This window comes from Epinephelus fuscoguttatus, linkage group LG20 (assembly GCF_011397635.1).
Source record: "Epinephelus fuscoguttatus linkage group LG20, E.fuscoguttatus.final_Chr_v1".
Lineage (NCBI taxonomy): Eukaryota > Metazoa > Chordata > Actinopteri > Perciformes > Serranidae > Epinephelus > Epinephelus fuscoguttatus.
Genome location: NC_064771.1, coordinates 20,708,874 through 20,736,863, shown reverse-complemented (window position 1 = coordinate 20,736,863; position 27,990 = coordinate 20,708,874). Strand labels below are relative to the sequence as shown.

The 27,990-nt window shown below is 41.4% G+C and overlaps 1 protein-coding gene across 2 annotated transcripts in view; it reads left to right on the top strand.

Moving 5' to 3' along the window:
• The window catches only part of nrg3b (neuregulin 3b), a 311,873-nt gene extending 284,403 nt beyond the window's left edge, over nucleotides 1–27,470 (top strand). Inside the window, exons 7-9 of one of the 2 annotated variants that reach the window (XM_049563548.1) lie at nucleotides 12,568–12,677; nucleotides 19,841–20,023; nucleotides 26,005–27,470. In XM_049563548.1, the coding sequence (XP_049419505.1) occupies nucleotides 12,568–12,677; nucleotides 19,841–20,023; nucleotides 26,005–26,761 (1,050 nt within the window). In that variant the 3' untranslated portion in view covers nucleotides 26,762–27,470. The remainder of the gene's footprint in view (nucleotides 1–12,567; nucleotides 12,678–19,840; nucleotides 20,024–26,004) is intronic. The other variant, XM_049563547.1, reaches the window with a different exon arrangement.
• The last annotated feature ends 520 nt before the right edge of the window (nucleotides 27,471–27,990 follow it).

Sequence of the window (27,990 nt, the reverse complement as noted above, 5' to 3'; positions counted from 1 at the left end):
CCTGATTGAACGGTAGATTGATTACACGGAAAGGTCCGTGTAAGGACATGATAGGGTGGTTGCCTAGCAACAATAAAAAGGTGCAGCAAGTTTTTTTTTGTTTGTTTTTTTTTTACTAGTGGCACTCAATAAAAAAAATAAAAGGCTTTCTGTGTGATCAGGGCCTAATTAGGTTTTGTGTATGCTCACTTTAGTTCACATTACTTTAACAATAAATAAATACATATAAACTTGTCAAAATTATATTCCAAACTCATGCACTGCCATCTATCTACCGCATCTTTTGTTTTCTATCCACTAAAAATGTCCTTGATGTTTGTCAAGTAGCCATATGTACTGGTCCGATCCATTGGCAGTGTGAATGTCTAATGAGCGAGGAAAGTTGTGCTAGCAGTTTGCTTATAGTTAGCCTTGGAAGTGCATGTTCAATAATGTATGGCTGCACTGCTATATAGGCATACTCATTTTGACCTACTTAAATAAAGTTATGGGAATGGGGTAAAATGTTATGGAAAAGTTTTAAAAATTAATTGGTAAAAATATGTGGGAACTAGATTTTTGCAAATGGGACCTTGTTCTAGTGACTTTCTCTGTATCTTTAAAGCACAGGTAAAAATTTGCAGGAGTATAGAGAAGTTTGTGCAAACTGTAACCCTCAACTCAGCTCAGAGAGTGAAAAGAAAAACAAAGCTGTGTGATTAAATTATTGATTAATGAAGAAACACTACACTGAGACATTTTGGAGAGAAACGTGACAAGCCAAAAGGAGAAAAATCTAATATGGGTGGCTGTTTCTCGCAGTGAAAAAGCACCAAGACAAACCTGGTTTGAGTAAAAAGAAATAGCAGGGTGTAGACATAAAAGAAAATGTAGCTTGGAATTAATTAAAAGCTACCACAGCCTGCAGTGGCAGATGCTGCAGGAGAGAGAAGTGACCCAGACATTCACAGCAGAGCAGGTGGAGGATGTAGATGGCACTGATAAGGCTGATGTCTCTGCAAAATCCCAAGGTAATTGCAGCCTAATGCACACTTATAAAGGTCTCATCAAAAGAGTGCAATAACGCATTAGCACTTTCCCGAATGCACCCTCTTTGTTTGGTGTTGGAAAAATGGTCACGTTTTTTTCTCCTTAATAAGGTGCTACTTTATTGTTTTTGTTGTTGCTCATCGTGCAGCCTTCTTTCATATCGTCTGAGGAAGTTACCGGCATCGCTGCTTTCCTATCATACGCATGTGCTAATGTGCACATGCTCTTTGTAGATGTGGAAATCTCCAGGTGTTACTGACCCTCACAAATTGCAAGAACATAAATAAAAACTTCAAACAAATAAATCTTCTTTAATTTGCATGACTCTCACATAAATAATATGTGTAGAGGCAGGTAGTGAGCGCGCTAAACTGGAGACAAACAAGAGGGCGGTGCGCCTGTTTGATAACCATCACGTTTGTTTCAGACACAGTCGTATTAGCTGTTGAAATTGCTCATTCAGATTCAGCCTTGTTCTGTCATTCTTGGAATGCCAAATGCAGCCTGCACTGAAGCTCATTAATAATGCAACAGTGTCTATTGTCACCCACTGAAACAAACACCCCTCAAGCTAGCCCCACCCACGGAACTGCAGTTGGCACAATCTGAAAGCCTTTTGAGGGAGTCGCTGGAAATTATGGCTTTGAGCGGTTGACAGCCAAGAAGTTGTACAACATTTGATGTTAAATGTCGGGGCTGTTAAGTAGCTGTGTTTCACTGCAGGAAAGATGGTCTCTTCATAAAGCTGGGCTGTCTATGCAGTGGAAAACATAAATACTTTTGAAATTGGTGCTGTATGACCAGTGAAGACAGCGAAACAGGATTGTGGCATTTGCTTTAGCTAAAACGTTTTAGGCGAGAAATAGGCCATACAGTAGCAGAACCTTGGTTAATATTTGATCAGCACTTCCTAGTTCTGCCGTTTGATCTGAGTTTGCTTTGCTCTTTGTGTCTGTGGTGGCTGGCGTACGAACATGCGGAAGTACAATTTGTAGTTCGAGCAACAGCCCTAGATGAGATGGTAAGATGGAGGGAAGTTTAACATGTTCATTTATACATACTACCCACATTATGATACAAAGCTGGTTGAAAATCAGCAAAGTATCCCTTTAAGTCAAATGTAACAAAAAAAAAAAAAGATTCAAATAAGCCAGGATACAGCACATGGTTTCGCTATACTGCACAGAGAAATTCATATCCCATTCTGCACAAAAACCTTCCGCTTGACACCAAACCCGTCTCGGCACATCGGTGCCCAGTTTCATGTATTTCAGTCAGATACAGGCCTATTGTCCCATAGCACAATGGCAGGCTATTATATTAATACCATGACGATGAGAATGTGGTGACAGGAATGTATGAGGGCTCAGCGAAGCCCTGCATTCAACAACAAAACGTTTTCAGAGCTGGACACACGGAGGAATCCACGAAGAGGGCAAAGACAAAAATAAAAGGCAGTAATAATACCACCACACAGAAACACAAGCCGTAATGGAACGGTGTGAAGAAAGCTTAAGGTGGGACGTGAAAGATCACTGGCTATAAGCACCCAGGAGGGGGCATGAGCTGAGCAGACCAGGGAAAGATTAACAAGTGAAACCTATTTTTCCACGGATTTGACACGGCGACCCCAGACCACCGCTTCTTTCCACCCACACCCTCCGCTTGCAGCCATCCAGGGAGAGGACATTTGCTGTGGGTGGTGCAGTCCTACAAGTTCTCTTAGATTTTCTGTACAGCATAACTTAGGACTGACAAAATGGATAAACTCTACAAGCAGGAACAGCAGTTCAAAACATTTGCTGCATAACTACTCAGCATGAGAACACAGGAGTTTTTCTTTTAAGGCAGTAAGGTGGAGGGTGAGTGCAGTGAGCTGTGAACAGCAGGCTGCCTCTGTCCAGGCAGGTGCAGAGGGGAGGATGAAGTCACATTTGGTCAGTGTCTTCTATACCCTCTCTATTATAAACTGATGCACCACTCGAGTGTCTTTAAAGGAACAGTATGTAAGATCTAGGGGGATTTAGTGGCATCTAATAGTGAGGATTGCAAATCACAACCAGCTGAAACTCCTCCTGTGGGCTGAGCTTGAACTCACGGTTAGCATTCCTTCAATGTTCAGGGGTTTTTACCAGAAGCTGAATTACCCGTAGATGTCTCCACCTCTCCAAAACAAACGTACCAGGTGATTAACATTTGTAGGAACGATTAGTGTGCTACATGACAAAGAAATACACAACTGTACGAATGAACCTTCATTAATATTATTTATCTACAAGTGCACGTCACACACTGAGCGAGCCGCCTGTTAATGACGCTGTCGGCAAAGCAGTAATGATTGTGCTAAGTAGCTAATGGGCATGTAGCTACTGACATGTTTCAGATGATACGTCATGTTTGTAGTCGACCAATGAAGATGAGTTTACATATCACCTTGGGTTTGTCCTTCACCTTCTCAAAATGATCCCACACTTTGGATTTCCTGCCTGACATGTTATTAACTAGCCTGTGGAATAACCGCAGGTACCAGCCCTGGAAGTTAGGGGCTGTACACATGTCACGTCTTTAACCACCTTGAGAAACGTGAGGTCGGATGCCTGTTTACCTGAAGTCCTGAGAGCACAGCTGATCTTCTTCCAGGTGCTGTTTACAAGTGTGTAGGCCTATCGTCTGTGGGACAGATGTAAAGCTCTGGGTAGCCCTGCACTAACATGATCAACTTTTCCGTATTTATCAGACTGAATATTTACAGAAGAAGGGAAAGATATCTGTCGGCTGTGATTGGTTTGTAACGTGACTCCTGTCTGACTGCTGAGCGTGGCCTCTTCCTGTGTCCGTCCTTTCAAATTCAATTCCCACATGGTCCAGTCAAGCTCCTGATAGAGTTTCACGTTTGTTTGTTTTTTTTGTTTGTTTTTTTCTCTGTGACTAAGTGACCAATGAAATCTTGCCAACTAATGACCTTTCTGGTCCACTAACATTTGGTCAACTATCATGGAGCAGCCCTACAATTCAGTGTTTCTTCTATGACGGTTAGCTTGTAGTAGACGGGTTGTTAGCCCAGCACCTGCTAACATGTGCTCGCCTTTTTTCTCTGATAGCTTAAGAGGCAGACGTTCATAAAGTTTTTAACAGGTGCCAAATTATCCACAGAGGTCTCCTCCTCCTGAAAACAAACATACCTGGTGATTGAAACTGGTAAAACACTCAATAAATGTGTTTTATGTTAAAAGAATGTGATGCAAAAACACAAATGGCCCTATCAAGAGCCACTGTTTGGTTTGCTGTTTCATGGCTGCTGTAGAAACAAGGCAGTACAAGCGGACTGTATGGATGAGGACCCGCTCACTATGTAGATATAAATGGCTCCTTCTAAGGTAACAAAAACACACAAATTCTTATATTCAAGTGATTACACACTGAAGAAAACACACTTATTACATTATGTTCCATCTCTGCCAATATATCCCCCTAAATCCTACACACAGGATAGTAAACCTCCCCAAAAATATGTAAACTCCCTGAACTCAGGCATTACAGACCAAGATATCTCCCCTCAAGGTGTGCTGAGCAGCAATGCAAAGACATTTACAGCATATGCTGACATCACTGTTACACAATGATTTCTGCAGCAGTACTCCGAGTCTGAGCCAACTCAGGTTACTAACCCCTCGGCACCTTTTTAAAATAGGCACCTGGGCACCTGCACTGCCTCTATACCATGTGTACTTTACAGCCCTGCACTATTATATCTGGCTCCTCTGCACACCAGCTCTGGCTCATGCAGCATTTGTACATATTTCTGTGTGTCTCCTCCATCTGTCATCACAAATACCTTTACATATTTGCACATCTGGAAAAACCTTCCCATGCATATGTTCTCCCCATCTGTAACTCTGAATTTGAATAGCCATGTGAATTGCACATGCTCCTGCAATATATGAGTCATATAGGATAGTATGACTTGTTTCAAGGCACTTTTAAAGGCAAATGGAAACGTAATTGCACAGTTAAACGCCTCCCACTTCCTTTGAGGATTGAATCAACACCTCTGTGGCACTAAGATTGTGTCTCAAATAAAAAGAGATAGGGTATACACCCGTGAGACACGCTGCACTGCTCAGACATGCACCAACATGAAGGAATAAGGGCACACAAGCAGGGAAGACAAGACCAGAAAAACTCAGTTCCCCTCAGCCAGGAGCTGGAGGTAACTAGCAAGCCGTACTCTAAGAAGAGACTGGGTCACCCTCAGGACTGAGGCAAGGCTACCGGTGAGCATACTGTATGAATACTTCATGGGCGTGGAGAATGGTACAGGCCACAGAACAGAGTCTTGTGTACAGAAATGTGGCCGAGCAATGTTTTCATAAAAGCTCTGTTGTGCCACAACAAAGATTTACACCAAAGTCCATTTACAATACTTTGAGGTCATGTGTCCTCAAAGACATAGCGTCTTCTTTCTACAAGACAAGACTGACACAAAGAAATCATTCTTTCTTGGACACCAAAGGCTTTATGATTTATTATATCCTCCTGAGACCCTGTGTCCTCATATGAGGACATTACATTTTGGGTTTACTGGACCTTATACTTCATTCTACTTAACTCAGACCTGTTGTCCTCGTTCATGGACACTTTTTGTGCCATCTAGTGGTAGTAAGAGCACAATACACTACTACATGTAAAAGCAAGATGGCAGCCATCTCTGCCAAGTCACTCTGCAGCCGATCCTGGCACAAAAGTGGACAAGGTCCAAAACCTGATCACATGCTATGGTTGAAACTTCTTTATTTATAATTAATAATGTTTGTAGTTTGATATGGCAACACATTTGACCAATTTTAGCAACAGTAACAACCTAAGATGCTGTTAATTAGGAAGTACTTTGGGACTATCGTTTTGTTTACGGACATTTTGACTTTATTGCTGTCTTGTGTGAGGACAGTGGGACTTTATTGCTATCTCATTTGAGGACATTGGGACTTTATTGTCTCGTTTGAGGACATTGGGACTTTATTGTTGTCTCGTTTGAGAACATTGGGACTTTATTGTCTCATTTGAGGACATTGGGACTTTATTGTCTCGTTTGAGAACATTGGGACTTTATTGTTGTCTCATTTGAGGACATTGGGACTTCATTGTTGTCTCATTTGAGGACACTGGAACTTTATTGTTGTCTCGTTTGAGGACATTGGGACTTTATTGTTGTCTCATTTGAGGACATTGGGACTTTATTATTGTCTCATTTGAGAACATTGGGACTTTATTGTTGTCTCGTTTGAGAACATTGGGACTTTATTGTTGTCTCGTTTGAGAACATTGGGACTTCATTGTTGTCTCGTTTGAGGACATGGGACTTTATTGTTGTCTCGTTTGAGAACATTGGGACTTTATTGTCTCATTTGAGGACATTGGGACTTCATTGTTGTCTCGTTTGAGGACATTGGGACTTTATTGTTGTCTCGTTTGAGGACATTGGGACTTTATTATTGTCTCGTTTGAGGACATGGGACTTTATTGTTGTCTCGTTTGAGGACATGGGACTTTATTGTTGTCTCGTTTGAGAACATTGGGACTTTATTGTTGTCTCGTTTGAGGACATGGGACTTCATTGTTGTCTCGTTTGAGGACATGGGACTTTATTGTTGTCTCGTTTGAGAACATTGGGACTTCATTGTTGTCTCGTTTGAGGACATGGGACTTTATTGTTGTCTCATTTGAGGACATTTGGACTTTATTGTTGTCTCGTTTGAGAACATTTGGACTTTATTGTTGTCTCGTTTGAGAACATTGGGACTTTATTGTCTCATTTGAGGACATTGGGACTTTATTATTGTCTCATTTGAGGACATTGGGACTTATTTATTGTCGACAATGTTTAGTTTTTAATCTTTGTCAGGTTCTACTGATCCCAAATATCTAGGAGAAATTAAAAATATATATGAAACAAAAGTTCGGTTCTCACGAGGATATGATATTATGTACAAAAAGTAGTAGCAGCAGAAGTAGCTAAGCAGAGGATCCTAATTTATTTTAGTTGAATTAAATATCTGAAAGGTTTAGATAAACAGGCATTGGACAGGTGCAGGAGTTGGCTTCCTGCTCTCCTTTGGAGTATTTTCATACTAAGAGAAAGCTTGAAATATGTCCAACAAGCTGAAGTTCATATACATGAAATAATGTCACTTGAAGTTGTCGGTTTATTTGTTTGTTTTTGTATGTTTTTGTTTTTTTTATCACATAGCTTTAAAAAAAAATGCAGGAGGCATGTGCCATCAGAGAATTAACCAGGGTGTCTGTGTGAGCAGAAAATGGAGGACGAATATTAGCCACTTGTTTAGCAAGTGTTGTGACAGCAGTGGGGATGATATGAAAGCTTGTGAAGGTAGCTCCGTGATTAATAAAAAGGACAGGCCAGTGCAGCTTGAAAATTAATAACGCTGTCAACAGCTACAAACTCACTGCTAATGTGAATGTCAGCACGCAGTTCTAAAACAGCTGATTAACATTTTGGTCAGGTAGAGCCAAACTTGTGTTTGTTATCAGTGGTAGTCATGTTGTGGCTCAGATAGCTGACACCATAGAAATAAGAATAGAAAGGATGTTGAGCAATTTTTTGTGGTCATTTATCTGGCACAAAAGAAAATGGCTATCGTTGTTAGTTGTTATGGTGACAACACAAGCCAGCGGGGACATACCATGTCACACACTCACTGGAGTTTTGGCCTGTTCTTACGCCTGTTGTGCAACACCAATCCCAGTTTCTCTCTTTCACCAAACTAAGACCAATGTTAGCCGAATTAGCCCTTCCTAAGTCCCGCCCCTTTTTGCTCTGTGCTTCAATAACAGGTGAGCTAACCTGTATCATGGCAGAACCTCAACATTCCCCTCTCCTATTACACTAAAATATGCTATGTGCTAGTCACAAATGTTGTGAAGAAAACCAGATTTTAAGGATGTTTTAAAGATGTGGACGGAGGACTGTCACAATCTTTACGGACACATTACGTAGTATATAGTCATGCTAGCTTATGTTAGCAGAATGGTGGCAAGTTAGCTAACCAATAGCTACATGTAGAGAAGAGGAGTTTGCCCAATGCCAGATCACCACAGTTAGCCAGCTTTGCATCCTCTTTCTTGCTGTAGCAACATTGACGGGATTTAGAAAAGGACAGATGGGTTGGCTGCTAACCAACACATTCTCACTCTGACCTCGTCACATATCGACACATGGTCATGGACTTTTCACGTCCAGATACGACATGCAAGGGTGCGTTGGTTGTCAATGTTCTGGGACACTGTGCCAACTTCTGGCTGTTATGTGGATTGTCTTCTTTCAAAATACACTTCCATTATAACAGGACATTTACAAATTACATACAGTCTCTTTCAAAATAAATGCACTGCAAATGTAATTTTTTTTTTCCTTCAACAACAAAATCATGTGGTTGGGTTTAGGAAAAAAGAACAAGGTTTGGCTTTATAATCTTACAGGACCCAAACCCCGTTCTCCCATACAAAAGTCTGTGTTTGTTGGACCCATCCACCACCACTCCCGCCAGCCCCACTCGGACTTTCGCTAGCTTAACTTTCGTTCTTGTCCTGCTGCGTTTCCCCCGATGCCGCCGAGTGCTGTTAAACTATAACGGCAAACGGCCACATATCATGCCGAGACCAGAAGCTTCAATTTGCGTTTTTTTGCCTTATTTATAACAGTTAACATCATAAATATATCCTGTCAACACATAGTGTAGTCCAGTTATACTCAGCTTGCGGCCCCTGATAGAGTGTTGGGTGTGCCCCCCCCCCCCCCCAATCTGTTTTAACATATATAAGGTGCCAGAGTGCATTAAAAAAAAGCATCAAAATAGACCTTGTGCCAGGGGAGGATCCCCCGCACCCCTTAAGCCCTAGAAACGCCCTTGTGTACAGGTCTCCAGTCATTTTGTAAAAGTGGCCTCCAGGCAAAGCAAGTTGAGTATCCCTGCTGTAGTCCTTGCTGTCAGCTTCCTGAAGCTATATTCCTTGATGTCCATCAACTTTCTAACAGACACTGCAGGACCCCGCTAAGCAGAACCAGCATCGCCATGTTAAATTTTGTCAAGCTTGCCTGTCCAAGCAATAGTAACTTAGAGGACCGAGACTTAGGATAGGTCCATTTCCTTGTTAAGTCTTGTAGAGCACACTTATTTTAACTCGATGGAAGCAAAAATTTCGACACATTGCTTGTTTGTCTGGTGGTGGTGTGTGTTGCTGCTGGCCCGAGGAATGTCCTTCATGAAGAATGGTCAAATATCCCATTATGCACAGTTCAGGACCTGTGATTTGACGGTAATCCGAGGAGGATTAATGCTGCTCTGAATGCATAGGTTTGCTTTTCTCCTTGTTACGTAGCTGATTGTCAACATATTGATAGATTCTTCTGTGTTTCTCTCAGCCTCCTGTATTTTCCCTCTGTCTCCCCTTGAAATAAATCCACATTGTGTTGTGTTTATCCAAGGCTTTCACAAGTGGCATAAAACAAGGCAAAAGTGAGATAGGAGGGAACAAGTGAAATGGGTTACGCCATGCAGGTCTGCCATTGTCTGCCACAAGCTATTTATTTTATCCCCTGACATAGATATCATCCTCCGGGAAAGTTTGCCACGGTAATTGTTCCAGAAAGTGAGGCGTTCTCCACCTGCAGGGTACATGAGAGGGTGGCCAAAATGATCCTATTTTCTCACACAACTAGTGAACAGCAGTAACAGGTCCCTCTGGGAGTCAGGGGTGTAAGGCAGGAAAAAGGGCTTATCAGGGATGAGAACCCTGAACCCGGCTCGAAGTCACATGCAATTGCTTTAATTATATACAATCAGACAGAGAGAAAGGGCAGCACAGGAAGTAGTGTAACTGGAATAACAGAATTATCTCATGACTTAGTGTCTCATGGGGGTTCTTGGGGCATTCATGGCCGCTGTGCCGGAGCTCTGTCTGGGGCCTGTTGTAAGATAATGGTGTTATTTTTGATAAGAATAAAGGGAAATAATTGAGGGGGGAAATTCTTTAGGAAACCATTAATGTAATCTTGTGTGGGATTAATTCTTTAGTGCAGCGGGAGTGCTGTGAGGGCCATGGTGGAGTTTATTCACAAAGCGTCCCCTCCTAATCTGCAGTTTAAAATGTAAAGTGTAATTAAAGACACTCTGCCTGACTAAGGAAGGGGGGATACATCAGTGAGAGTACATCCTCAACCTGACTGGGGACTTAAACCTGAGTGGAGACTTGCTGCTAAGCCACATACAGTATCCCCATCATTGTGTATTACACGCTGCGCTTATTTCCTGTGTTGACTCACATAATCACTTACACCTGACCATCTTGTCAGGGCCCGAGCCTCAAACACTGCAAGAACTCTATTGTAATGCAAGCAACTAACCATTTCTGAGGGATAAAGGTGCCCAAAAACTCAAGAAACTTTGCAGACACATCAGAATTGGTGAAATATTTGATATTTTACAAGTCTCATACTAAGATAAGTTGCTCAGCAGCACCCCCTGTATAACTTTAACAGAGTTGCCCGGCAGGATGTAACACCTCGATTTACGAAAATTTGGGGGCACATATAACATCCAAAGACATTTTTAAAGTCTTTTGGAGCCATACCCTAAAACCAGTGGTAGGCAACCTGTGGCTCCAGAGCCACATTGTATTAAAATTATAAAACATTAGATAAAAATATTATATAATAATTATATATTAATTATGACTATACAATTAATTAAATTAAATTAAGATTAATTATAATAAATTAAAATGAGAGTGAAAATTATTAAATTAGATAAAAAATTAAAAATGGCTACTGTTTATATTTTCATTTTTCATTGTAGTAGGCCTTGAGTGATAATTGTAAAAATGTGTAGCCTGTACACAGAATAAAAAAATGTTAACTAAATTTGTATCATTCAGCCTATGACCTTTTTCTTTAAATTTTGCTGAGCCTTAATAGCAGTGGCTTATCTTGGATCTTAAAGCTAAGCTAGCAGTTGATTCCAGATCGAAGAAAAGTCTTGGACATACTTGTTTGCTTTTACCGCCAACCCTGCCAAGTTACCAAAAATCATAAATAGCATACTACAGGGTAGTCACCTTGTGGTAAAACATATTAATAATTGCTCATTTAGACCTATTAGTAATGTTAATGGGTGAATTTAGACTTACTGTTACCTTCATTATAAGGCTCAAATATGTTTTTTGGCTCCAATCAGATTATTTCAGAGCCTTTTTGGCCAAAAATGGCTCTTTTGATAGTAAATGTTGCTGACCCCTGCCCTTAACCAAACAGGAAGTCAGCCATTTTGAATTAACTGTGCAATTTTAGTGCAATTTTTTCAAGCATGATTCCATTTTCAGACGTAATACTTAAAATCCTTCTGGAGATTTAACGTAATGGACTTCAAATTTGATCTGTTGCATCTAAAGACCTTTAAATGAACTTGAGATGACAAGTTCTTAAGAGCTTTCATTGAATGGTGTGGCCTTTTCCATGTTTTGCCACAAAACAGGAAGTAGTTTGCAACTCCACCGTACATGGTCGAATCTGCCCCAAACTTCACGTTTAATAAGAGTCCTGGGGTCGTATTTATAAACATTGCATACCCACAAAACGAGGCCTGAAAGACATGCACACCACTTCCCATGGAAAAGTTGTAATGTCTAAAAACAGACTTGATGGGAGAAACGTTGAGCCATGCTTACTGACATTTTGGAGATGGGAAATTGGGAGAGCAGATGGTGAGGTGGAAGCCTGATTGTAGATAAGACTCCTGGTCTGACAACATCTACATGCCAATATTTGGTTACGCTGCCACTAACTGGCAACAGGAAAGGACATGATTTATACTTTGATGTATTTCTCTGAGCAAGTTGACCAGATCCACCCCAGCTTTGTTTGGAAAAGCCTTAAGACCTTGATGATGCTTTATTGTGACGTTTCTACATGACATAACTTGACTCTACATGATCCAATCTACCCCAGATTTCATGTGCTGCATAGGAGTCCAGGCCTGAGGACATCTACATGCTCATATTGACTCATAGTCATTGTGCCACCTACTTACACAAGAAGACAACCTTGCGTGACAAAGATCATCTAATTTACATTAAATCACATTACAGTACATGATTACATGGTGCAGTCTTCACATAATATACAGCAGCAGGATGTATAATTAGTGTGTTTCCTCTAGCACCATATAGTGAACACAGGAAGTGGTAGACAATATGCAATATGTCATTTCCAGCATAATGCACTCCACACAGGAAACTGAAAATGGAGGGCTGCTTCAACCGACATGTACGAGGGCCCGTTCATCAAAGCTTGCAGCTTAATTTTTTTTAAAGGATAATTATAACAAAGCTAAGCTATAATAAAGAAACTACATTTCTGGGTCTTTTTCATAGCATGAGGATAATGATGAAGATACATCCCGAAGCCACAATTACAATGTTTTACCGCTTACTTTATGCACTGTTCTTCTCTCTTTCTTTTTGCAGAGCTGCAGTTCTCACGGATCGTCTGTTAAGGGCAGCAGCGTGGCACCTGGCACATCAGCAGTAGCCCCACCTATTCTCAGCAGAGCACTGTCTAAAGGGAAACGCTTCAGGTGACAATGTGACATCCTCTTATTTCCTGTTTCATATCTTTCACTACATCCAGATATGAGAGGCAGCCAAGTGAGAAATGTAATCGTCCTGCAATATGGTGGGAAATATAGACCTCCAAATAATGGAACAGATAATTTCTAAAATTGCTAGAAAGATTTATGGTGATTATAAGTGAGAGCCACTGTGTTAATATATATATCTTGAATACATTGCCAACACCATGAGCTTTGCCTGTGTGCATATCCTTAATCAGAATCAGACGTTTTAAAGGAGGATTATTGGTTTAGCTAGTTTAATTAAATGAAAATTAGAGTCTCTCAAAATAGTTGGGAAATTAGATGTCTTTATTTACGTGGCATGTCCAGTAAATTGTGCAAAGTGATTAACTGTGTGCTTAGCCAGATTCTGAATTGACTCCTTGCACACTGATAGGGTAGAGCATATAGGGAAGAGGAGGTGTCGTCTGAGGGGAAGCGAATTTTAATGTGCGGAGTTAAACATTGATTCAGCCAAATTCCTTTCATGCCATCCTTCAAATGACAGAAGATTCAACAAAATTAACATTTTGCTACGAGGGATCTCAGAAGCGGTTGTGCTTTGTGATCACAGCAGTCAGTATCAAATACTGCCATTTCAAATCCTCAGAAGAACACGGGGATGTGGGTACGGAGCGTGCCACAATGGCCCTATCTGTTTACAGAAAAGCTTCATTTGCTTTGATGATATGGGCGCAGGCACACTTTGACAAGTAATGACATTCAGCCACGCAACGTGCAAGAAGTCATTTGACAAAACTGTATTTCCCTTAGCAGCTATTACGCTCATTGTTGGCAAATCACTAAAAATGTTTGATTGCTTGTAAATGTCTACCTTTCACTTGATCTGATGGTGCTGAGAAGCATTGAAAGCACCCTCTGGATGAGAGAACAGGCTGTGCATAAGGCTTCACACGTTTTACATTGCTGTGTGCATTACACAAACTTTCAGCGTCACGTAGCGAGGACATACAGTACAGGATGTACAGTAATTAGAGGCAGCTATGTTTGCAGAGATAATGGGGGATTGTGTGTATACAGGCGGAGGGAGTTTTTAGATGTCTGGTTGACTATGATGACAACTTTAGCGAAAAACCCCCACTGAGGCAGCAGTTGTTCTCTGTTTTAATGGACCAGTTGTCATGTGTGGCTGCAGGGATGATGCCAACTCGTCCTGGCTTTTTATTCTCCACAGTGTCATTCAGGTGCTTCATGGAGGGCAGCTGACAGTCAATCATCTGTTGGGCTCGATCACAGAGTAGAGGGAGGTGGGGGAGAACTAGACTGTGATGGATGATGTCGAGATGCTTTCAGCTATTGACCTGAGAAAGTGGACCACATTTCGAGCTATCAGGAGAAATACCCCATAAACGCATGTCAATATGGTCCATCAATATTGCTGCAAAAGGTTACCTATGTATCATAGGCCTTATCAGTGGATAAGAGCATGTGCAGATTGATTCACATGCTTGAATGCACAGTATTCTGTTCAGCTGTGAAAACTGAAATGTAGACAGCACATAAATCATTGTAAATATAGACATAATGTAAAGATAAAAAAAACATACAGCCAGCTCTTCAACCAGAAAAAAATAACAGTCTGTTAGGCTGTACCACAGACTGTATAAAGATGGACGAAGCGTCTCCACTTCCTCCCACTGTACAAAAATGAAGCCAAAATATCCTGGATACAGCCACTGTCAGCTTGTATTGGTGGCGTCATTTGAAACTTGTCTGTGCAGTAGCAATGGAGAAGTGGAGTCACCATACACCTGCTCGACTCAACACCATCGGCTTAAGTGACTCAATTATGAGTGCAGTGACAGACATGCACAGCTGTCAATCATGACATCATACCTCCTTTTTATAGCAGAAAAATTAACTCTCGATCATACATCAGCGTGATAAGAACTATCTGATGAGCCAGTAACCATCTTTAGGAAAAAGTTTGACCCATGTCCCATCCACTAACATGCAGGGGGCTGGGTTTACGACTTATTCTGCAGTCAGGGGAGCTGTCATGCCATCCATCATCATAGTTTTCTTAGCATGAAAAACTGAGACATACTGTTGTAATCATACTCATTTTTGTTAACATTTCAGACTGTTTCTGTTTCGTAAAAGGATGAACGTCTACCGAATGTACTTATAGGGTATTGTGCAATGGTTTTATTGGTTCGGCCCATCTGAGATCAAATTTGGGCTGTATGTGGCCCATAAACTAAAATGAGTTTGACACCCCCGATGTAAGGGCTTATTTCTACTCCCTTAACGTACGAAAACAGATGCATCCATTTATGTCACTGCCCTCATACTTCCATGTACCCTTTATGTTGGCATAGATACATCCAATAAATGGCACTAGAGGGCAGAGTCAAAAGTTCCTGGCAACGACAGACATGGAAACGTTGGAGGAGGTTGTAATAATGTAACTTTTAATGGTGACAGTGAGGCCATTAAATATGTCTTATCATGTGAACGCAGAATTCTTATCCCTTTGTTACTTAATTCGTTTTGTCCCACCATTTTTCAAAAGTCTTCCTCATGTCCGACAGTTGTATCTCGCTTGAATTACGCCATACTGCTACCCCATGATCTCTGGTGGTACTGCTTCCTGTCTGTATACTTAAGCTTTCAGAAAATGTGCTCAAACATGGATGAAATATGTGCTCCATCCATGCTTGTATATGTATCTAATGTTGAGCATAAATGAGCCATAAGGCTGATGAGAAGAGTAGTTTTGTAGGTATTTGGTCATAAAAGTTAAATAAGATGTTTGACCTCACGGTGGCACTCGAGGAAAAATCAGAGGATCATTAAAATCAATCTAATCAGAAGAGTCTTTGGTGATTAGACCCCATTGTGTTGTCATATACTCCAGGAGGGTGGTAGATGTAGTAGATTAGGGATTCCCTCTGTGGAGTCTAGACGCTGGTGGTGGTGGTGGTGGTGATGATGGTGGTGATGAGATGAGATGAAGAGGGAGCTTAGGATCTGGATGTGAAGAGGAGCTGGCTTTTGATGAGCAGAGAGGAGATCAGATTTATAGTTTGGTATCAGCAGCATGAGCGGCTGAAGGAGATTGTGATTAGCTAAAGTGAGATTGGCTAACCAGGTGAGGGAACACCCATAGTCAGCTGATTGGTGGAAGTGGGATAGAGAGAGAATTGTAAATGCATATAGCATAAAGAAGGTCTTCCTGACTGAACTTACGCTGAGCTTCATTAGAATGAATTTTTCTTTAAAAAAAAAAAAAAAGGATCCATTGGTTGTTGAGATATTTCAGTCAAGACTAAAGACAAACATCTCTTGAACCATGTGGCTAATGTTTATGAATTCATACTTTCTCTTTATGTAGCATGATGTGTGTTGTACACTCGTCAGTAGAGAAGAAAGAACAAATGTTTTTGAACCAATCATTGCCAATTTTGACAAGTTCTGAATAAACTGACCAGCACAGCTCGCTCTGTTCCGCCTGTTCTCAGGCATATTTCCGAGTCGCTTTGCCAGCAAAATGTGATGGAAGGAACACTGTCGCAGTCAATGTATAATCATCACACTGCCAGCAGTCAATCACTGTTTTCATTTGTGCTATTGTGGAATTTGATCAATCACCCAGATTTCCATTGTCATGATTTGATTATGAGGAAATTGTTGGCTAATCAATATGTGTAAGTCGAGTCAGTGGGCATGAGCTTCTCACATGCAGACACTGGAAGTGCTGTGTCAGGGTATCCTGCTTCTCTGACTCTCTCTACAACGTCCGAATTTGAGAGGAACTTATTAAAATATGTGCTGGATTACTCACAACCATGCTTTCCGATTTAACAACAGGAGGCTGCACATTTTTTGGTATATTGCAGAGATAAGCAGCTGCTTTGTCAGTTTTAGACCCTTAACATTTAACATTTAATAATTACAACTGCCTGGTGATTTGTACACAAAAACATGTTTGATTTTTTTCCCCTAGCTTTCAGTTAATCCTAATTAAAAATCAGCATGCTAATAGCCAACAAAACTGACATAATTCAGCTTTATTCATATCAACTTTGTAGAACATCAGTCAATGCAAACGCTAATGCTGGCGAAGACCAGAGCCAACATTAGCCATGCTCATTGTTCCACAGCCATGGACATTTGGAAATTATTAGAGCTGAATATTTTTTCACAGTGTTCCATTCAGCTATCAATTAATAACCAGACGTCTACTGGACTATTTAGTTTACTGCATGAATTAAAAGGAATGAGGGAGTTCAGTATAAGGACAAGCTAGAAAATCTTAAAGTTTTGACATCTTGATTACTATTTAAACACAGTCCACCACTTCATACACTCTTTCTGTAATGTGTGGCTGCTGCAGTGCCAAATTATTCAAGAGCCAAATCAAGCTGCGGGAATGTTTGTCGCTGATTTGGATTTAGTGACTCAACACAAACATGTCTTTCACTCAGCATTAATAATATGTCATAAGTTGATTTTGTGGCTCAGTAAAACTGACACAATCAACTGACCTATTGCGCACAAAAAAAACCCCACTAACAGGTGATCAACAAAGCAGCCACGGTGTTAAAATGTATTCAAATAAAGTGAAAATCTGTCTGATAGTCCCACATGTGCTGTGAGAGAGAGTTCTTGCATGATATACTTACACATCAAATTGCAATATAGTGTGGTATAACTTTGATTCACATTTGATGTCACGGCTTTATTGCCACAGACGTGCAGGGATCTGCTTTGAAGTCGACCACCTGCTGCCCACAGAACAATTTAAAAACAGTGTGCCTTGGCAGGAAGCACACTTTCTAAAGCCTGCTGCTCTTATCCTCAACGGCAGCAAGATAATGATATATATCCTGGACATTTTCATGAGGGTGTGAGAAATATGTCCTTGTATATTTACCAACATGTAGTCACAAGTAGATGCCCTTTAGCTTCAGCAAATAGGAAGCTCACGAAGACAGTAATGCAGTGTTTTGTTTCAGATTTACTTGTATTTTTAGCTGCTCAAGCTCTGTGGATGGAACTGCTGGTTGTTGAAAGTCATTCATGGTACCCAGAGGATGAATCATACTGATTTTGGTGATTCTCTTACTTTTCCTTCAGAGCCACTGTGAGGTTTACATTCGATTAGAGTGAAGTGTTAGATGGATTCCCTCAAAAAGATATTCAAGTTCCACAGAGGATACATTCAATTTACTTAAATGACTTTAAATCTGGCACTCTCATTAAGTCAAAATTTAAATTTCCCCAATACTATGGTTTATGACCATGTGTGTGACCATCCTCTGCTGTTCTTTATGCCAATTATGCCAATGTCTAGCCATGTTTGTATTGACGAAACCCAGCCCAGTCGCCAGGATCAAATGTTGGCATTGTATGTCTCTGCAAACAACAGATATATTACATTTGTACGTTTCATATGTATTATATCAACGTACATGTATATGACGTGAAGGGGGTTGTGGAATGCATGACACATACAGTACAGGCCAAAAGTTTGGACACACCTTCTCATTCAATGCGTTTTCTTTATTTTCATGACTATTTACATTGTAGATTCTCACTGAAGGCATCAAAACTATGAATGAACACATGTGGAGTTATGTACTTAACAAAAAAAGGTGAAATAACTGAAAACATGTTTTATATTCTAGTTTCTTCAAAATAGCCACCCTTTGCTCTGATTACTGCTTTGCACACTCTTGGCGAAACAAATGTTTCGATGGATCTGCAATATAATAATGTATAAATGTTGCATACCAGTGATTTACAGGTATGTACTAGCCAACATTTATTCTAGCAACTGGGTTGCTAATTTGGGTAATTTGGAGTGTTGTCACACCTGTCCTGTTTGGTTCGGTTCAGTCACACTAAAGTTTGTTTGCCCCTTGAGTGCGATCTGTTTAGGCAGGTGAGAACACAGAAATCATACTGGGGTGCACGCCAAAGCAACTGGACCAAGACCTTCTTGAAGAGGTGGTCTCGGTCTGGTTACAAAATGAACTCTGGTGCGGTTCATTTGTGGTGATAACATGTTCCGACCTGGATGTGAAGCAACTGCAGTCACATGACACATTGTTTGGGTTAAACATGAGCATGTTACAGTCCTGGAGGATTATTAATGTGCACCTCCTCCTGTACTGCCTTAATATGCACATTCAGCACATCCAATGCATCAAAACATTGTTTTCTAGTTGGAGCTGCGCCTCGTTTTCAAACTGTATGGTTTGACTAAAATGAACAATGACAGCAATATAGTCCACGATGAGCAGCGCTAAAATCAACCTGCGTAGTTGTCCCTCCATTGTGACATTAGAAAGTGTCACATTTATCTTGCAAGTGTACTCTTCTTCAACGTTTGGTTTACTTCCTGGATTTTTCCCACATGGAAATTCTGACCAATCAAGAGCAGCTTTCTCACACAAGGCATTTGATCTGGTCCACTTGTAAATGCTGCTGTGAGAACACGAACCAACTCTAGGCAATTATACAACTCTGTGACACAATGAGTCCCTGATTCAGACCAAAGCAAGACAACTTTAGGTCTAAACCAAAGCCAAGTGTTTTTTTGTGCTTAACATAACCACACAGCACTGTCACAACATCAAATTGAACATTTTAAATGTGGCCGCTACGTAATAACATACAAATATTACATATCTATTATTTGCAAAAACGTGCAGTGCCAACATTTATTCTGTGTGTTGGGTTGCTGTGTACAGCCTCACAGAGCTGCCAGCGTTTCCTTGAGTCTTGTTCCACCACAAATTCTTCTCTCTGTTTGATTGAACCATGGCGAATTATTTAACATGTATGTAATTTGCATTGCTTACTGGTAAATTGCTATTCTTTTCACAACCCCAGTCTGATGCAAAGACTTCAATACCAAGGTCATAAATGCACTGAGTCAATTAAATATGGAACATGATGCTTTTTTTCCACTGGAGGATCAAACAGAAAGGTCAATCCAATCCAGTCCATTATACATCAGTACACAGGAGAGGAGATACATTTGATACAATAAATGAATTAGTGAGAGCTGTTTGGATTCATGCAGCTTTTGTAAAGTAGTGTGTACAATTCATGTGGTATTCATCCCTTTTTACTGGTTTCCCTTCTGGTTACAGGAGCAGCTCCCTTTCACTTAGTCCTGCCCGACAGCGGAGGGAGACCAATTACTTCAGGACCCCGCCCATTTCCAGAGGGAAACACAAAATATCCACAAATCTCATCGATGGATCCAGAGTGCCCAGCCACGTCTACAAACACTTGCAGGAGGATGAGTCAACAGACATGGAGTCCATAAGAAGGTGAAACTTTTTGTTGGTTTTGTCGTGTTTGTTTGATCCACAAAGAGGAAATTCTCTTTGCCCCTCTCTACACTGGTGTCAAATAGCCGGTGCAGTGACACAGACCTGCGGGCTAACCGGGGTTAAGTTGGAGTGGCAGAGGGATAATTTTGGGGGAAATGAGTTTGCAACTGAAATGCTCGCAGTTCAAATCCGCAAACTAGCTTATGAAATCTGATCCAGGGAAATAAATGAGATCTGCTGTGCCCTCCTTCAACTGGGACTGTCACAATTAATTTGGAGAACACACTTGATCCCAGCCGCTCAACAGTATCGTGGTGCTGGGGAAGTCCAAGAAATGAGTCTGTGTGTAATCCTCCCTGCACTTGCCACTGGGGTTGTTGCTGTGAATGAAAATGTGTTTTATCTGTGGGGGTTTTTGTCAGGGTTAAAAATACAACGACGGCGCCAAAGCTAATTACCAGATGATGCACGAGTTCACATGAAGATGTCCAGAATGGGCTGATTTTTGGCTCACACTCGAGCATTATGTGGATCATGGTTCACATATCAAATAAATGATTACATTTCCTGTCATGTGCGAGTTAAATATGGAGCCATACTGTGTGATTGCAGCCTTCTAGAACAAGACTACAAATTGCCAAGGATTAATTTCAGGCATTGACACATCTTGAATTCTCCTCATGCTCTTCCTGATGTCGAGTGAGGACAGCGAGTTGCCCTATTTTCATGGCTATCATAAGTGAAGCACAGCTACTGGCGCTGTTTCAGGGAGCTTTAAAAGCAGGGAGGACTTTTTGGCAGAGCCACCTCTCGCCAGTTGGCTATCTAGGGGCTTAAAATAACTTACACATATTAGAAGTACAGTCTGATGATCCTTTCTGGCGTGGGTTCAAAAAAGGAAAGCTCGATGTGAAATCCTCTCCGACTCATTTGTTATCAAAGACGAATGTTCGCCTCGTTTCCTCAAGGAGTGTGGAGATGATCCATGTGCATCAGTTTTCTCTTTGCCTCAAAGATCTTGAGATTATGAGTAAGATTGAAGGAAATATTTAGCTTTCACTGTTCACTCAGATGCTTGTTTTACTAAGAGGTATAATGCAGTGTCAAGCAGTTGCGCTGGCGTTTCCTCTTAAACAAGAAACACTAAAAACATTGAATTATTTTAGCTTTAATATCCAGATGCAGCAGAGATCTTTAAGCCCGAGCAAGGCAGTCCTATTTAGCATATGACTCAGAAACAGCCTAATTTGCTGTCATTGTGTGCAACTTGAGGGATGGCACTGTTATCAGAAACGTCTGTCATTAAAGCAGTAGTGTCCCTTGTGCATTCTGCACACTTAAAAGTGCCTAGCAATGTTTCTATTAGCATGCCAACCCGATTGAGCGCTACAGTGACTTGCAAGATACACTGCAAGCTGCCAAACTCTTTATGTGACCTATTTCCATAATTTACATTTTTAAACAAAGCTCCATGGAGCTCAGCAGTTCTTTCAAATGGTTGTGTGGGGAGATCCTGCAGGAGCATAACAGTTTCCCTCGTAACACGCACACACTCGTGTGCACACACAGAATAAATAAACAAACTAATAAAGAAACTAATGAGATTTTTTTTTTAATCACAAAGGCAAAATCTGTAAGCTATAGGCAATTAAACCTTACGCAGCTTTTTCAAGTGTTCTGGAGAGGAGCTGGAATAAGAGGGCCTCTCATCTTCTTGGGGATAAGGCTGCATTTGTACAGTTAAACAATTTAGATCTCATTAGCCATTGATAATTCCCGCGCAGATCCATCAGCCGAGTGTATCTCACCGGCCTTCAGGAAGGCAAAATGACGTATTTCTCGACTTACCAGCCATACAGCAAGCTACCAAGCTCACAGCCCCTTCCTCCTCCTCCTCCTCCTCCTCCTCCTCTTCCTCCTCCTACAGCCCCCACCTCTCCCTTGTTGCCATGGATACACCCTCTCATCTCTGGAAATGAGAAATGGGAGGTGGAAAGTAGAGTGGGGGGGGGGGGTGAGGAAAAGAAGGAAGATTGTGCAGAGATGATGAGAGTGCAGCGGAGGAAAGATGGAGGCACAGAGTGCGGTAGAAAGTGTAAAAAAAAAAAAGAAGAAAAGAGCGAGGCAAGAACAGCAAACAACGAGAATTCTCTTCCATGTTTTCGTATTTTGTGACAACAAATCCCCGCAGAGTATTGTCAGTTTCATTATCCAGTGTCAAAACATATATTTACCCATCGCAGATAAGGACCGAGTTGAAGGCAAATTTGCTATGGGAGTTATTTTTAGATATGTTTTGATCTGCCGGATTTACCTCCAGCTTGCATTCGCCCTTCTAATACCGAGGGAGGAGTGGGAAAGTAATTCAATTATTTAAACTTGGTTATGCTACAAACAGTCTCTGAAGGCTGACAATAACACTGGCTGTCTCCTAAGGCTTTGCTGGGGTGATTCTAAATGTGAATTGAGTCCTCAGTAACAATATTAACTCTTGTGCACATTTGACTCAAATACAAACTCACCCACTTGACTCTGGATAAGTTTTGCCGCTCTGCTGTATTATTTCCATCCTGAATACAAAGCCTTTTGAGCTTGTTGTCACCGTTTCATGAAACTCCACTTGTACTTGAGGATGGGATGCATCACTGTGTGAACATATATATATATATATATATATGCTGACTCCCACCCAGGAAACACACCTACATTCACCCCAAATGTCACGTTATAAGCTTGTAAGACTAGCTGTGTTCTGTGAGATAATGAGGGTTGGGCTGGTGTAAAAATATAAGACAAGTTTGATCTTAAGCCACACTGCAGACCGGACCAATACACCGAATTTTACCACTAGATCTAGTCACACTTGACTCAGCAGCTGCACCCAAATGGAACATAATGACACTTTGTCCTAACAGCCAACGAGCGTCTGATTAGTGCATAGCATCATGCAACATAGGAGCTCTCTGTCTATACTGAATTTATTAAATATGTACTTCCGTTATTTTATGTGAACAAACCACATAGCTAGCAGCTGTGCGCACTAGATGGGACATAACCACTTAAAAAGATGGGTGAGGCTCCCCAACTTCTTTATTAGCCCTCCTGTATTCGTTTTTATCTTTGTCACACTTGTATTCTACAAAGAATCCAATAGTTTCACACTCACTTAAATTTGGTCTGTGGTTAGGGAAAATTTGGGGTGGCATTGTGGCTCTCTTGGTCGTAATTCACTCCATCTCTCACTGATGGCACGAAACAGGGATTCATTCTTTCAATGATCTTTTTATCAATGGTATATTCTCATCATTTCAGCAGTTACACACTAAGTTTGACATACCACCTCATTTTTTCAGATATTTACAGGTATGTAACTTTGTCAAGCAAATCACTGCATCCTTCCCTAATATACCTATCAGTTCACCAACTGAATCTATATTTTTGTCAAACCCACTGATCAAATGAGGCATCTCTGTTATTTATAATGCACTTTTGTGTCTAGATTGTACCGTCTAGATTCTTTAAAAGTAGCCAGGGCAAATGATTCGGGGGTTGCTTTTTCGGAAGAGTCAGATGGGTGAGAAGCCTATTTGATGTCTTTGTAAGTTTGTAACATTATTTTTTAAACAGAAAGCACATGTTTTATATTTAAGCAATATCACACTCGAGCTCGTGATGTTATACTCGTGCCTATGACCAAATCACAGCCGTGACGTGATACAAGTATAACATCACGAGCTCGAGTGTGATATTGCTTTTATACAACAGTTCAACAGTTAAATAAGCAAGGCTGATGAAGAAATGTTGAAAAATGAGGACAAAATAGATAATTTAAGCATTTTATTTGTCTTCCGCCAACAAAAATAGTTCCCTCAGGACTCCGCTGTCACCGTTGCTATGTAACGCAGACATGGTGCGCCAGGCACTTACTCTTTATACACATTTATCTGCACATTTCCATTAATTGTGCAGCCCCTGAAATAAGTCTCTGGTGACTGCATGGTGGACTGTCGCTTCACAGGCACAGCCGACTCTGCCTTCTGATCTGATAGTGTGTTGCTCCATCGTTTCCTGCTCTCCATGGATGGCTTCCAGTAGCTTTTTAACGAGCTCTCAGACCTGCAAGACAAAAGGTATATTTTAGGGCCCGGCTCCTAATTAGAAGACTAACTTTACACATAGGCTACGTTAAAACAACATCATACCTGTGCCCACTCACTGTCATGATCTCCCAAGCTTCAAGACCCGCATCTGACAGCTTCTGTATGGCAGTCGCCCTGAGGCTGTGATTGGTGTAGATAGCTGTTGTCCCCGCCTCTTTACACATCTTCGGCAGCATCTGTGCGAGTGAGTTTATTCCCAGTGGAGCTTTAGTGTACCAGATATTGTCTGTGTGAGCTGCTGTCATCCTGGGCTTCAGATAAAAGGCATTTGCATCTGGTGGAAGTTTGTTTAAATACTTTTCCAGGGATGCAACGCAACTGCTGACCTAACTGACACTAACCGTCAGTTTTGATTTGATTGTTGATTGCAATCAGCTGTGAGGCGGAGTGATACATACACAGTGAAATAACCGTGATGTTGTACTCCAATATCGTCACCGTTTTACTGTCTGTCGACCAATCAGATTGCAGGGCCGGAACTAACTGTTGTATAATGTGATATTTACTGGAAATGACATAAAATACAGCCAACAGCAAGCAGATTTTTTTAAAGATATTTTTTGGGGCATTTTAGCCTTTCATTGACAGGACAGATGAGTGTGAAAGGGGGAGAGAGAGGGGGAGTGACATGCAGCAAAGGGCCACAGGCTGGAGTCGAACCCAGGCTGCTATGGCAACAGCCTTGTACATGGGGCGCCTGCTCTACCACTAAGCCACCAGCACCCCAACAAGCAGATTTTTATAAGAAATGCTCATTTACCAGAAACTTTCAGCTTCCTGTTCATCCACATCCAGCCAGCTGCTACCTTATTTTGTTTTCTGTACTGAAATAAGAAGGTATTGTATAGATAATTGCTTATTTTACCCTCATGAATCTGCCGTTCCTGGTCCATTGCAGAACTTTAAAAGTGAGTGTCAGGTATAAATAGAAGCAAAATGTTGCCATGTTGGCACAGTTTTTAGTTTTGAGACACTAACTCTGCCATGTCTCATCTCGTCCCCCCAAAAAACACATGAACTTTCTAGTAAACAGCCATAATGTGCTCCGCTCTTCTCTGAAATTTGATCTCCTCCATGTTGACGACACCCTCCTCTGCTCTGCAGCAAATTGCACACAGTCTGTCAAAGCACTAATGGCTCCATTCGTCCATTTTTAAACATAATATTATGTCATATTGCATATCACTAATGCAACACAAGTTGGATTTAGCATTGTGATGCCATCAGCACAGGTTACTGATGTAGACTACTTTTCAATTTACCAGAATGTGTCATAATGACAAATGGCAGTTCAGCTAGTTTGCATAAAATCAAACCAGTTTAAGCTGGTACACTGGACCACAACAGCAAAACTGGACATCAACCCAACTCTATAGAGATTATGTAACCAAAATTAGAGCACACATGTTCAAAGAGTGGAATATTTGCCATATACACACACAGGCCAGGGTCAAGAATCAAGCAGCTGTGTTGCTAAAGCCTTAAATCTGCGATAAGGCATTCATGAGAGACGGATTTTCCAGTTTAACATTCATGCAGCAACAGTACAGACTGCCCATCCTGAGGATTATAAATAATTATACAAGATTATGAAAAAACAATACCTAAATAATGATTGTGTTGTTTTTTGAGCGGAACAATGAGGGGAATAAAATGGTAAAAATCACAAAAGAGCAGCAGCTTTATCTCCATATTCCATTTTACTCACTCTCTGTTATTCCTCTTAGGAAATGAGAGTCCTGGATGAAAAGGTCACAGTATAAATGACTTGGTTTCTGTTTCTCACTCTGCCATTTCTATTCTGTCTTCTGCCTAAAGGTGTGATTCCACCAGTGGAAAGGTCGGCGCCCTCCTCAGCAGGACTTCACTCTCTCACTTCGCAGCCAGAAAGGGATGGACTGAGGTTCCATGCACCCGTCTGGATAAGGGAACAACCTACTTTCCACCTTCCTTGCGCACCCGCTCTGTGCCCATCATCCCCTCGCTCCAAGCGTGCGACCTCGAGGCAGGGAATGTGGACACAAGCCAGCGGAACCAAGGGGCGATCCTCAAGTGGCACCCGGCGCTAGCTGGAAAAACAGCAGTGCCCATGAGCAATTCTCCCTCTCCTCCCCGTGAGACTGTCATGCTGGCGCCTGGTGTCATGCCCAGCAGCGTTAGCCCTCCTGCCACCAACACCACCGTTACACTGGGGTCGGAGAAGAATCTCAGCTCCACACAAACAACCTGCTCTATTGAAATCACAGTGGAGCTCACACAGGAATTAAAACAGAAAAGCCTTTCCAGCTCCATGAAAATGTCCGGGCCTCACAGCGAGATCCACCACGGTGGCACAAACACTCTGGAGGCTGGGACTGCGCAGGGGTCGGAAGGGAAAAGCGTCCAATATTCAGCCAGAGTTCTGCACACAGGTGGTGGGACCAGAGGTTTGAAGGCAGCAGGCCAAAGAGAAGCCCAGGGACAGTGCCAAGGTCAGACGTCCCTCGTGTACGGAGGCGCAAACCACTCCTTGGCCACCAAAGCACCCAGCTGCAGAGGAACTGGAAACGCTTACGCCAAGCCCTCCGCAAGCTGATTGGATTAACTCTGTAAAGCTTCAAAGACACTGTTTCCAATAACTGTATACCTTTGCTGGTGGCACAGGATGGTTAGCAGGTGGGACCATCTGTGTGGCCACACGGACCAATAACAGATGGCCGTCCATCCTGAAAGGAACACGAACAGATTGAACTGCAGACGAAAAAAATATTGACACAGCAAAAAGACATCAAATTATAAAAAAACAGAGACAAACAAACACACATTGTGAATAAATGTGACTCAATAAGGAAAAACAAAACCGTGACTTGAGTGGGAGCTTGACTTAAACAGTGTATTGAAAAAAATGCCACTATTTAAAAGGAGCTTCTACTTAGAAACCAAAATAGTGTGTCATCTCTATGTTGTTTCTCTATTGTAAAGAAATGAAATTATATATGTCATATAATATATGTCATATAGACGTATATATATTTGACATACAATTGTGACAAAATAAAGACTAAGATAACAGTGTTAAATAAGGGCTTTGTTCATCTCAATCCATCTTTATTACCTGATGTGAAGAATGCTTGTGTTTGTATACTGTTGTCTTTGAAGTTATCTAACTGCCTGAAAGATGGTTTCATAAAACTGGGCTGTCTGTGATACTTAAGATACTTTTAAGATTGGTGTTGTATGAGCAGAGAAACCAGAGAAAATGGGCTGTGGAATTTGTTGTTGCTCCAGAGGTAGAAAACCTACAACTACCAGAATGCATTGCACCACACTGGACCAATAAACACTCCCGCTGGTGGGTGACATCATGCAAGCTTGTCAGTTTCTACACAGGAAACAACATGGCAGCCGAGTGGGATCAAACATTTCGAATTACAGTTAAATGGTAAGCTGAGATATGTTTCTGAACATGTTCGGAGAGACGCAGTAACAGAGTGTTGGTTCAGTTTTGATCAGCACTGATTAGTTTAATCTGAGTTTGAGAGAGAAAGATGGGACGTCTCTCTGTGTCTGTGTTCATGGTGGCAGGCAGATGAAAAAGCAGGAAGTACAATCTGTAGTTCAAGCAACAGCCCTGGGGACAACCAAAATCTGCAAAATGTGTCTTTAAGCTGAGAAATGAGCAGCGAGATCTCGGCTCTGGTAAGATGAAGGGAAGTTTACCACAGTTAATTTACACAGTGGTTCTCAACCAGGGGTCCAGGGGATAGTTTATGTTGGTGAGGATTCTCAGTCATCCAGGTCATGGTAATCATAAGTGCTGTATCG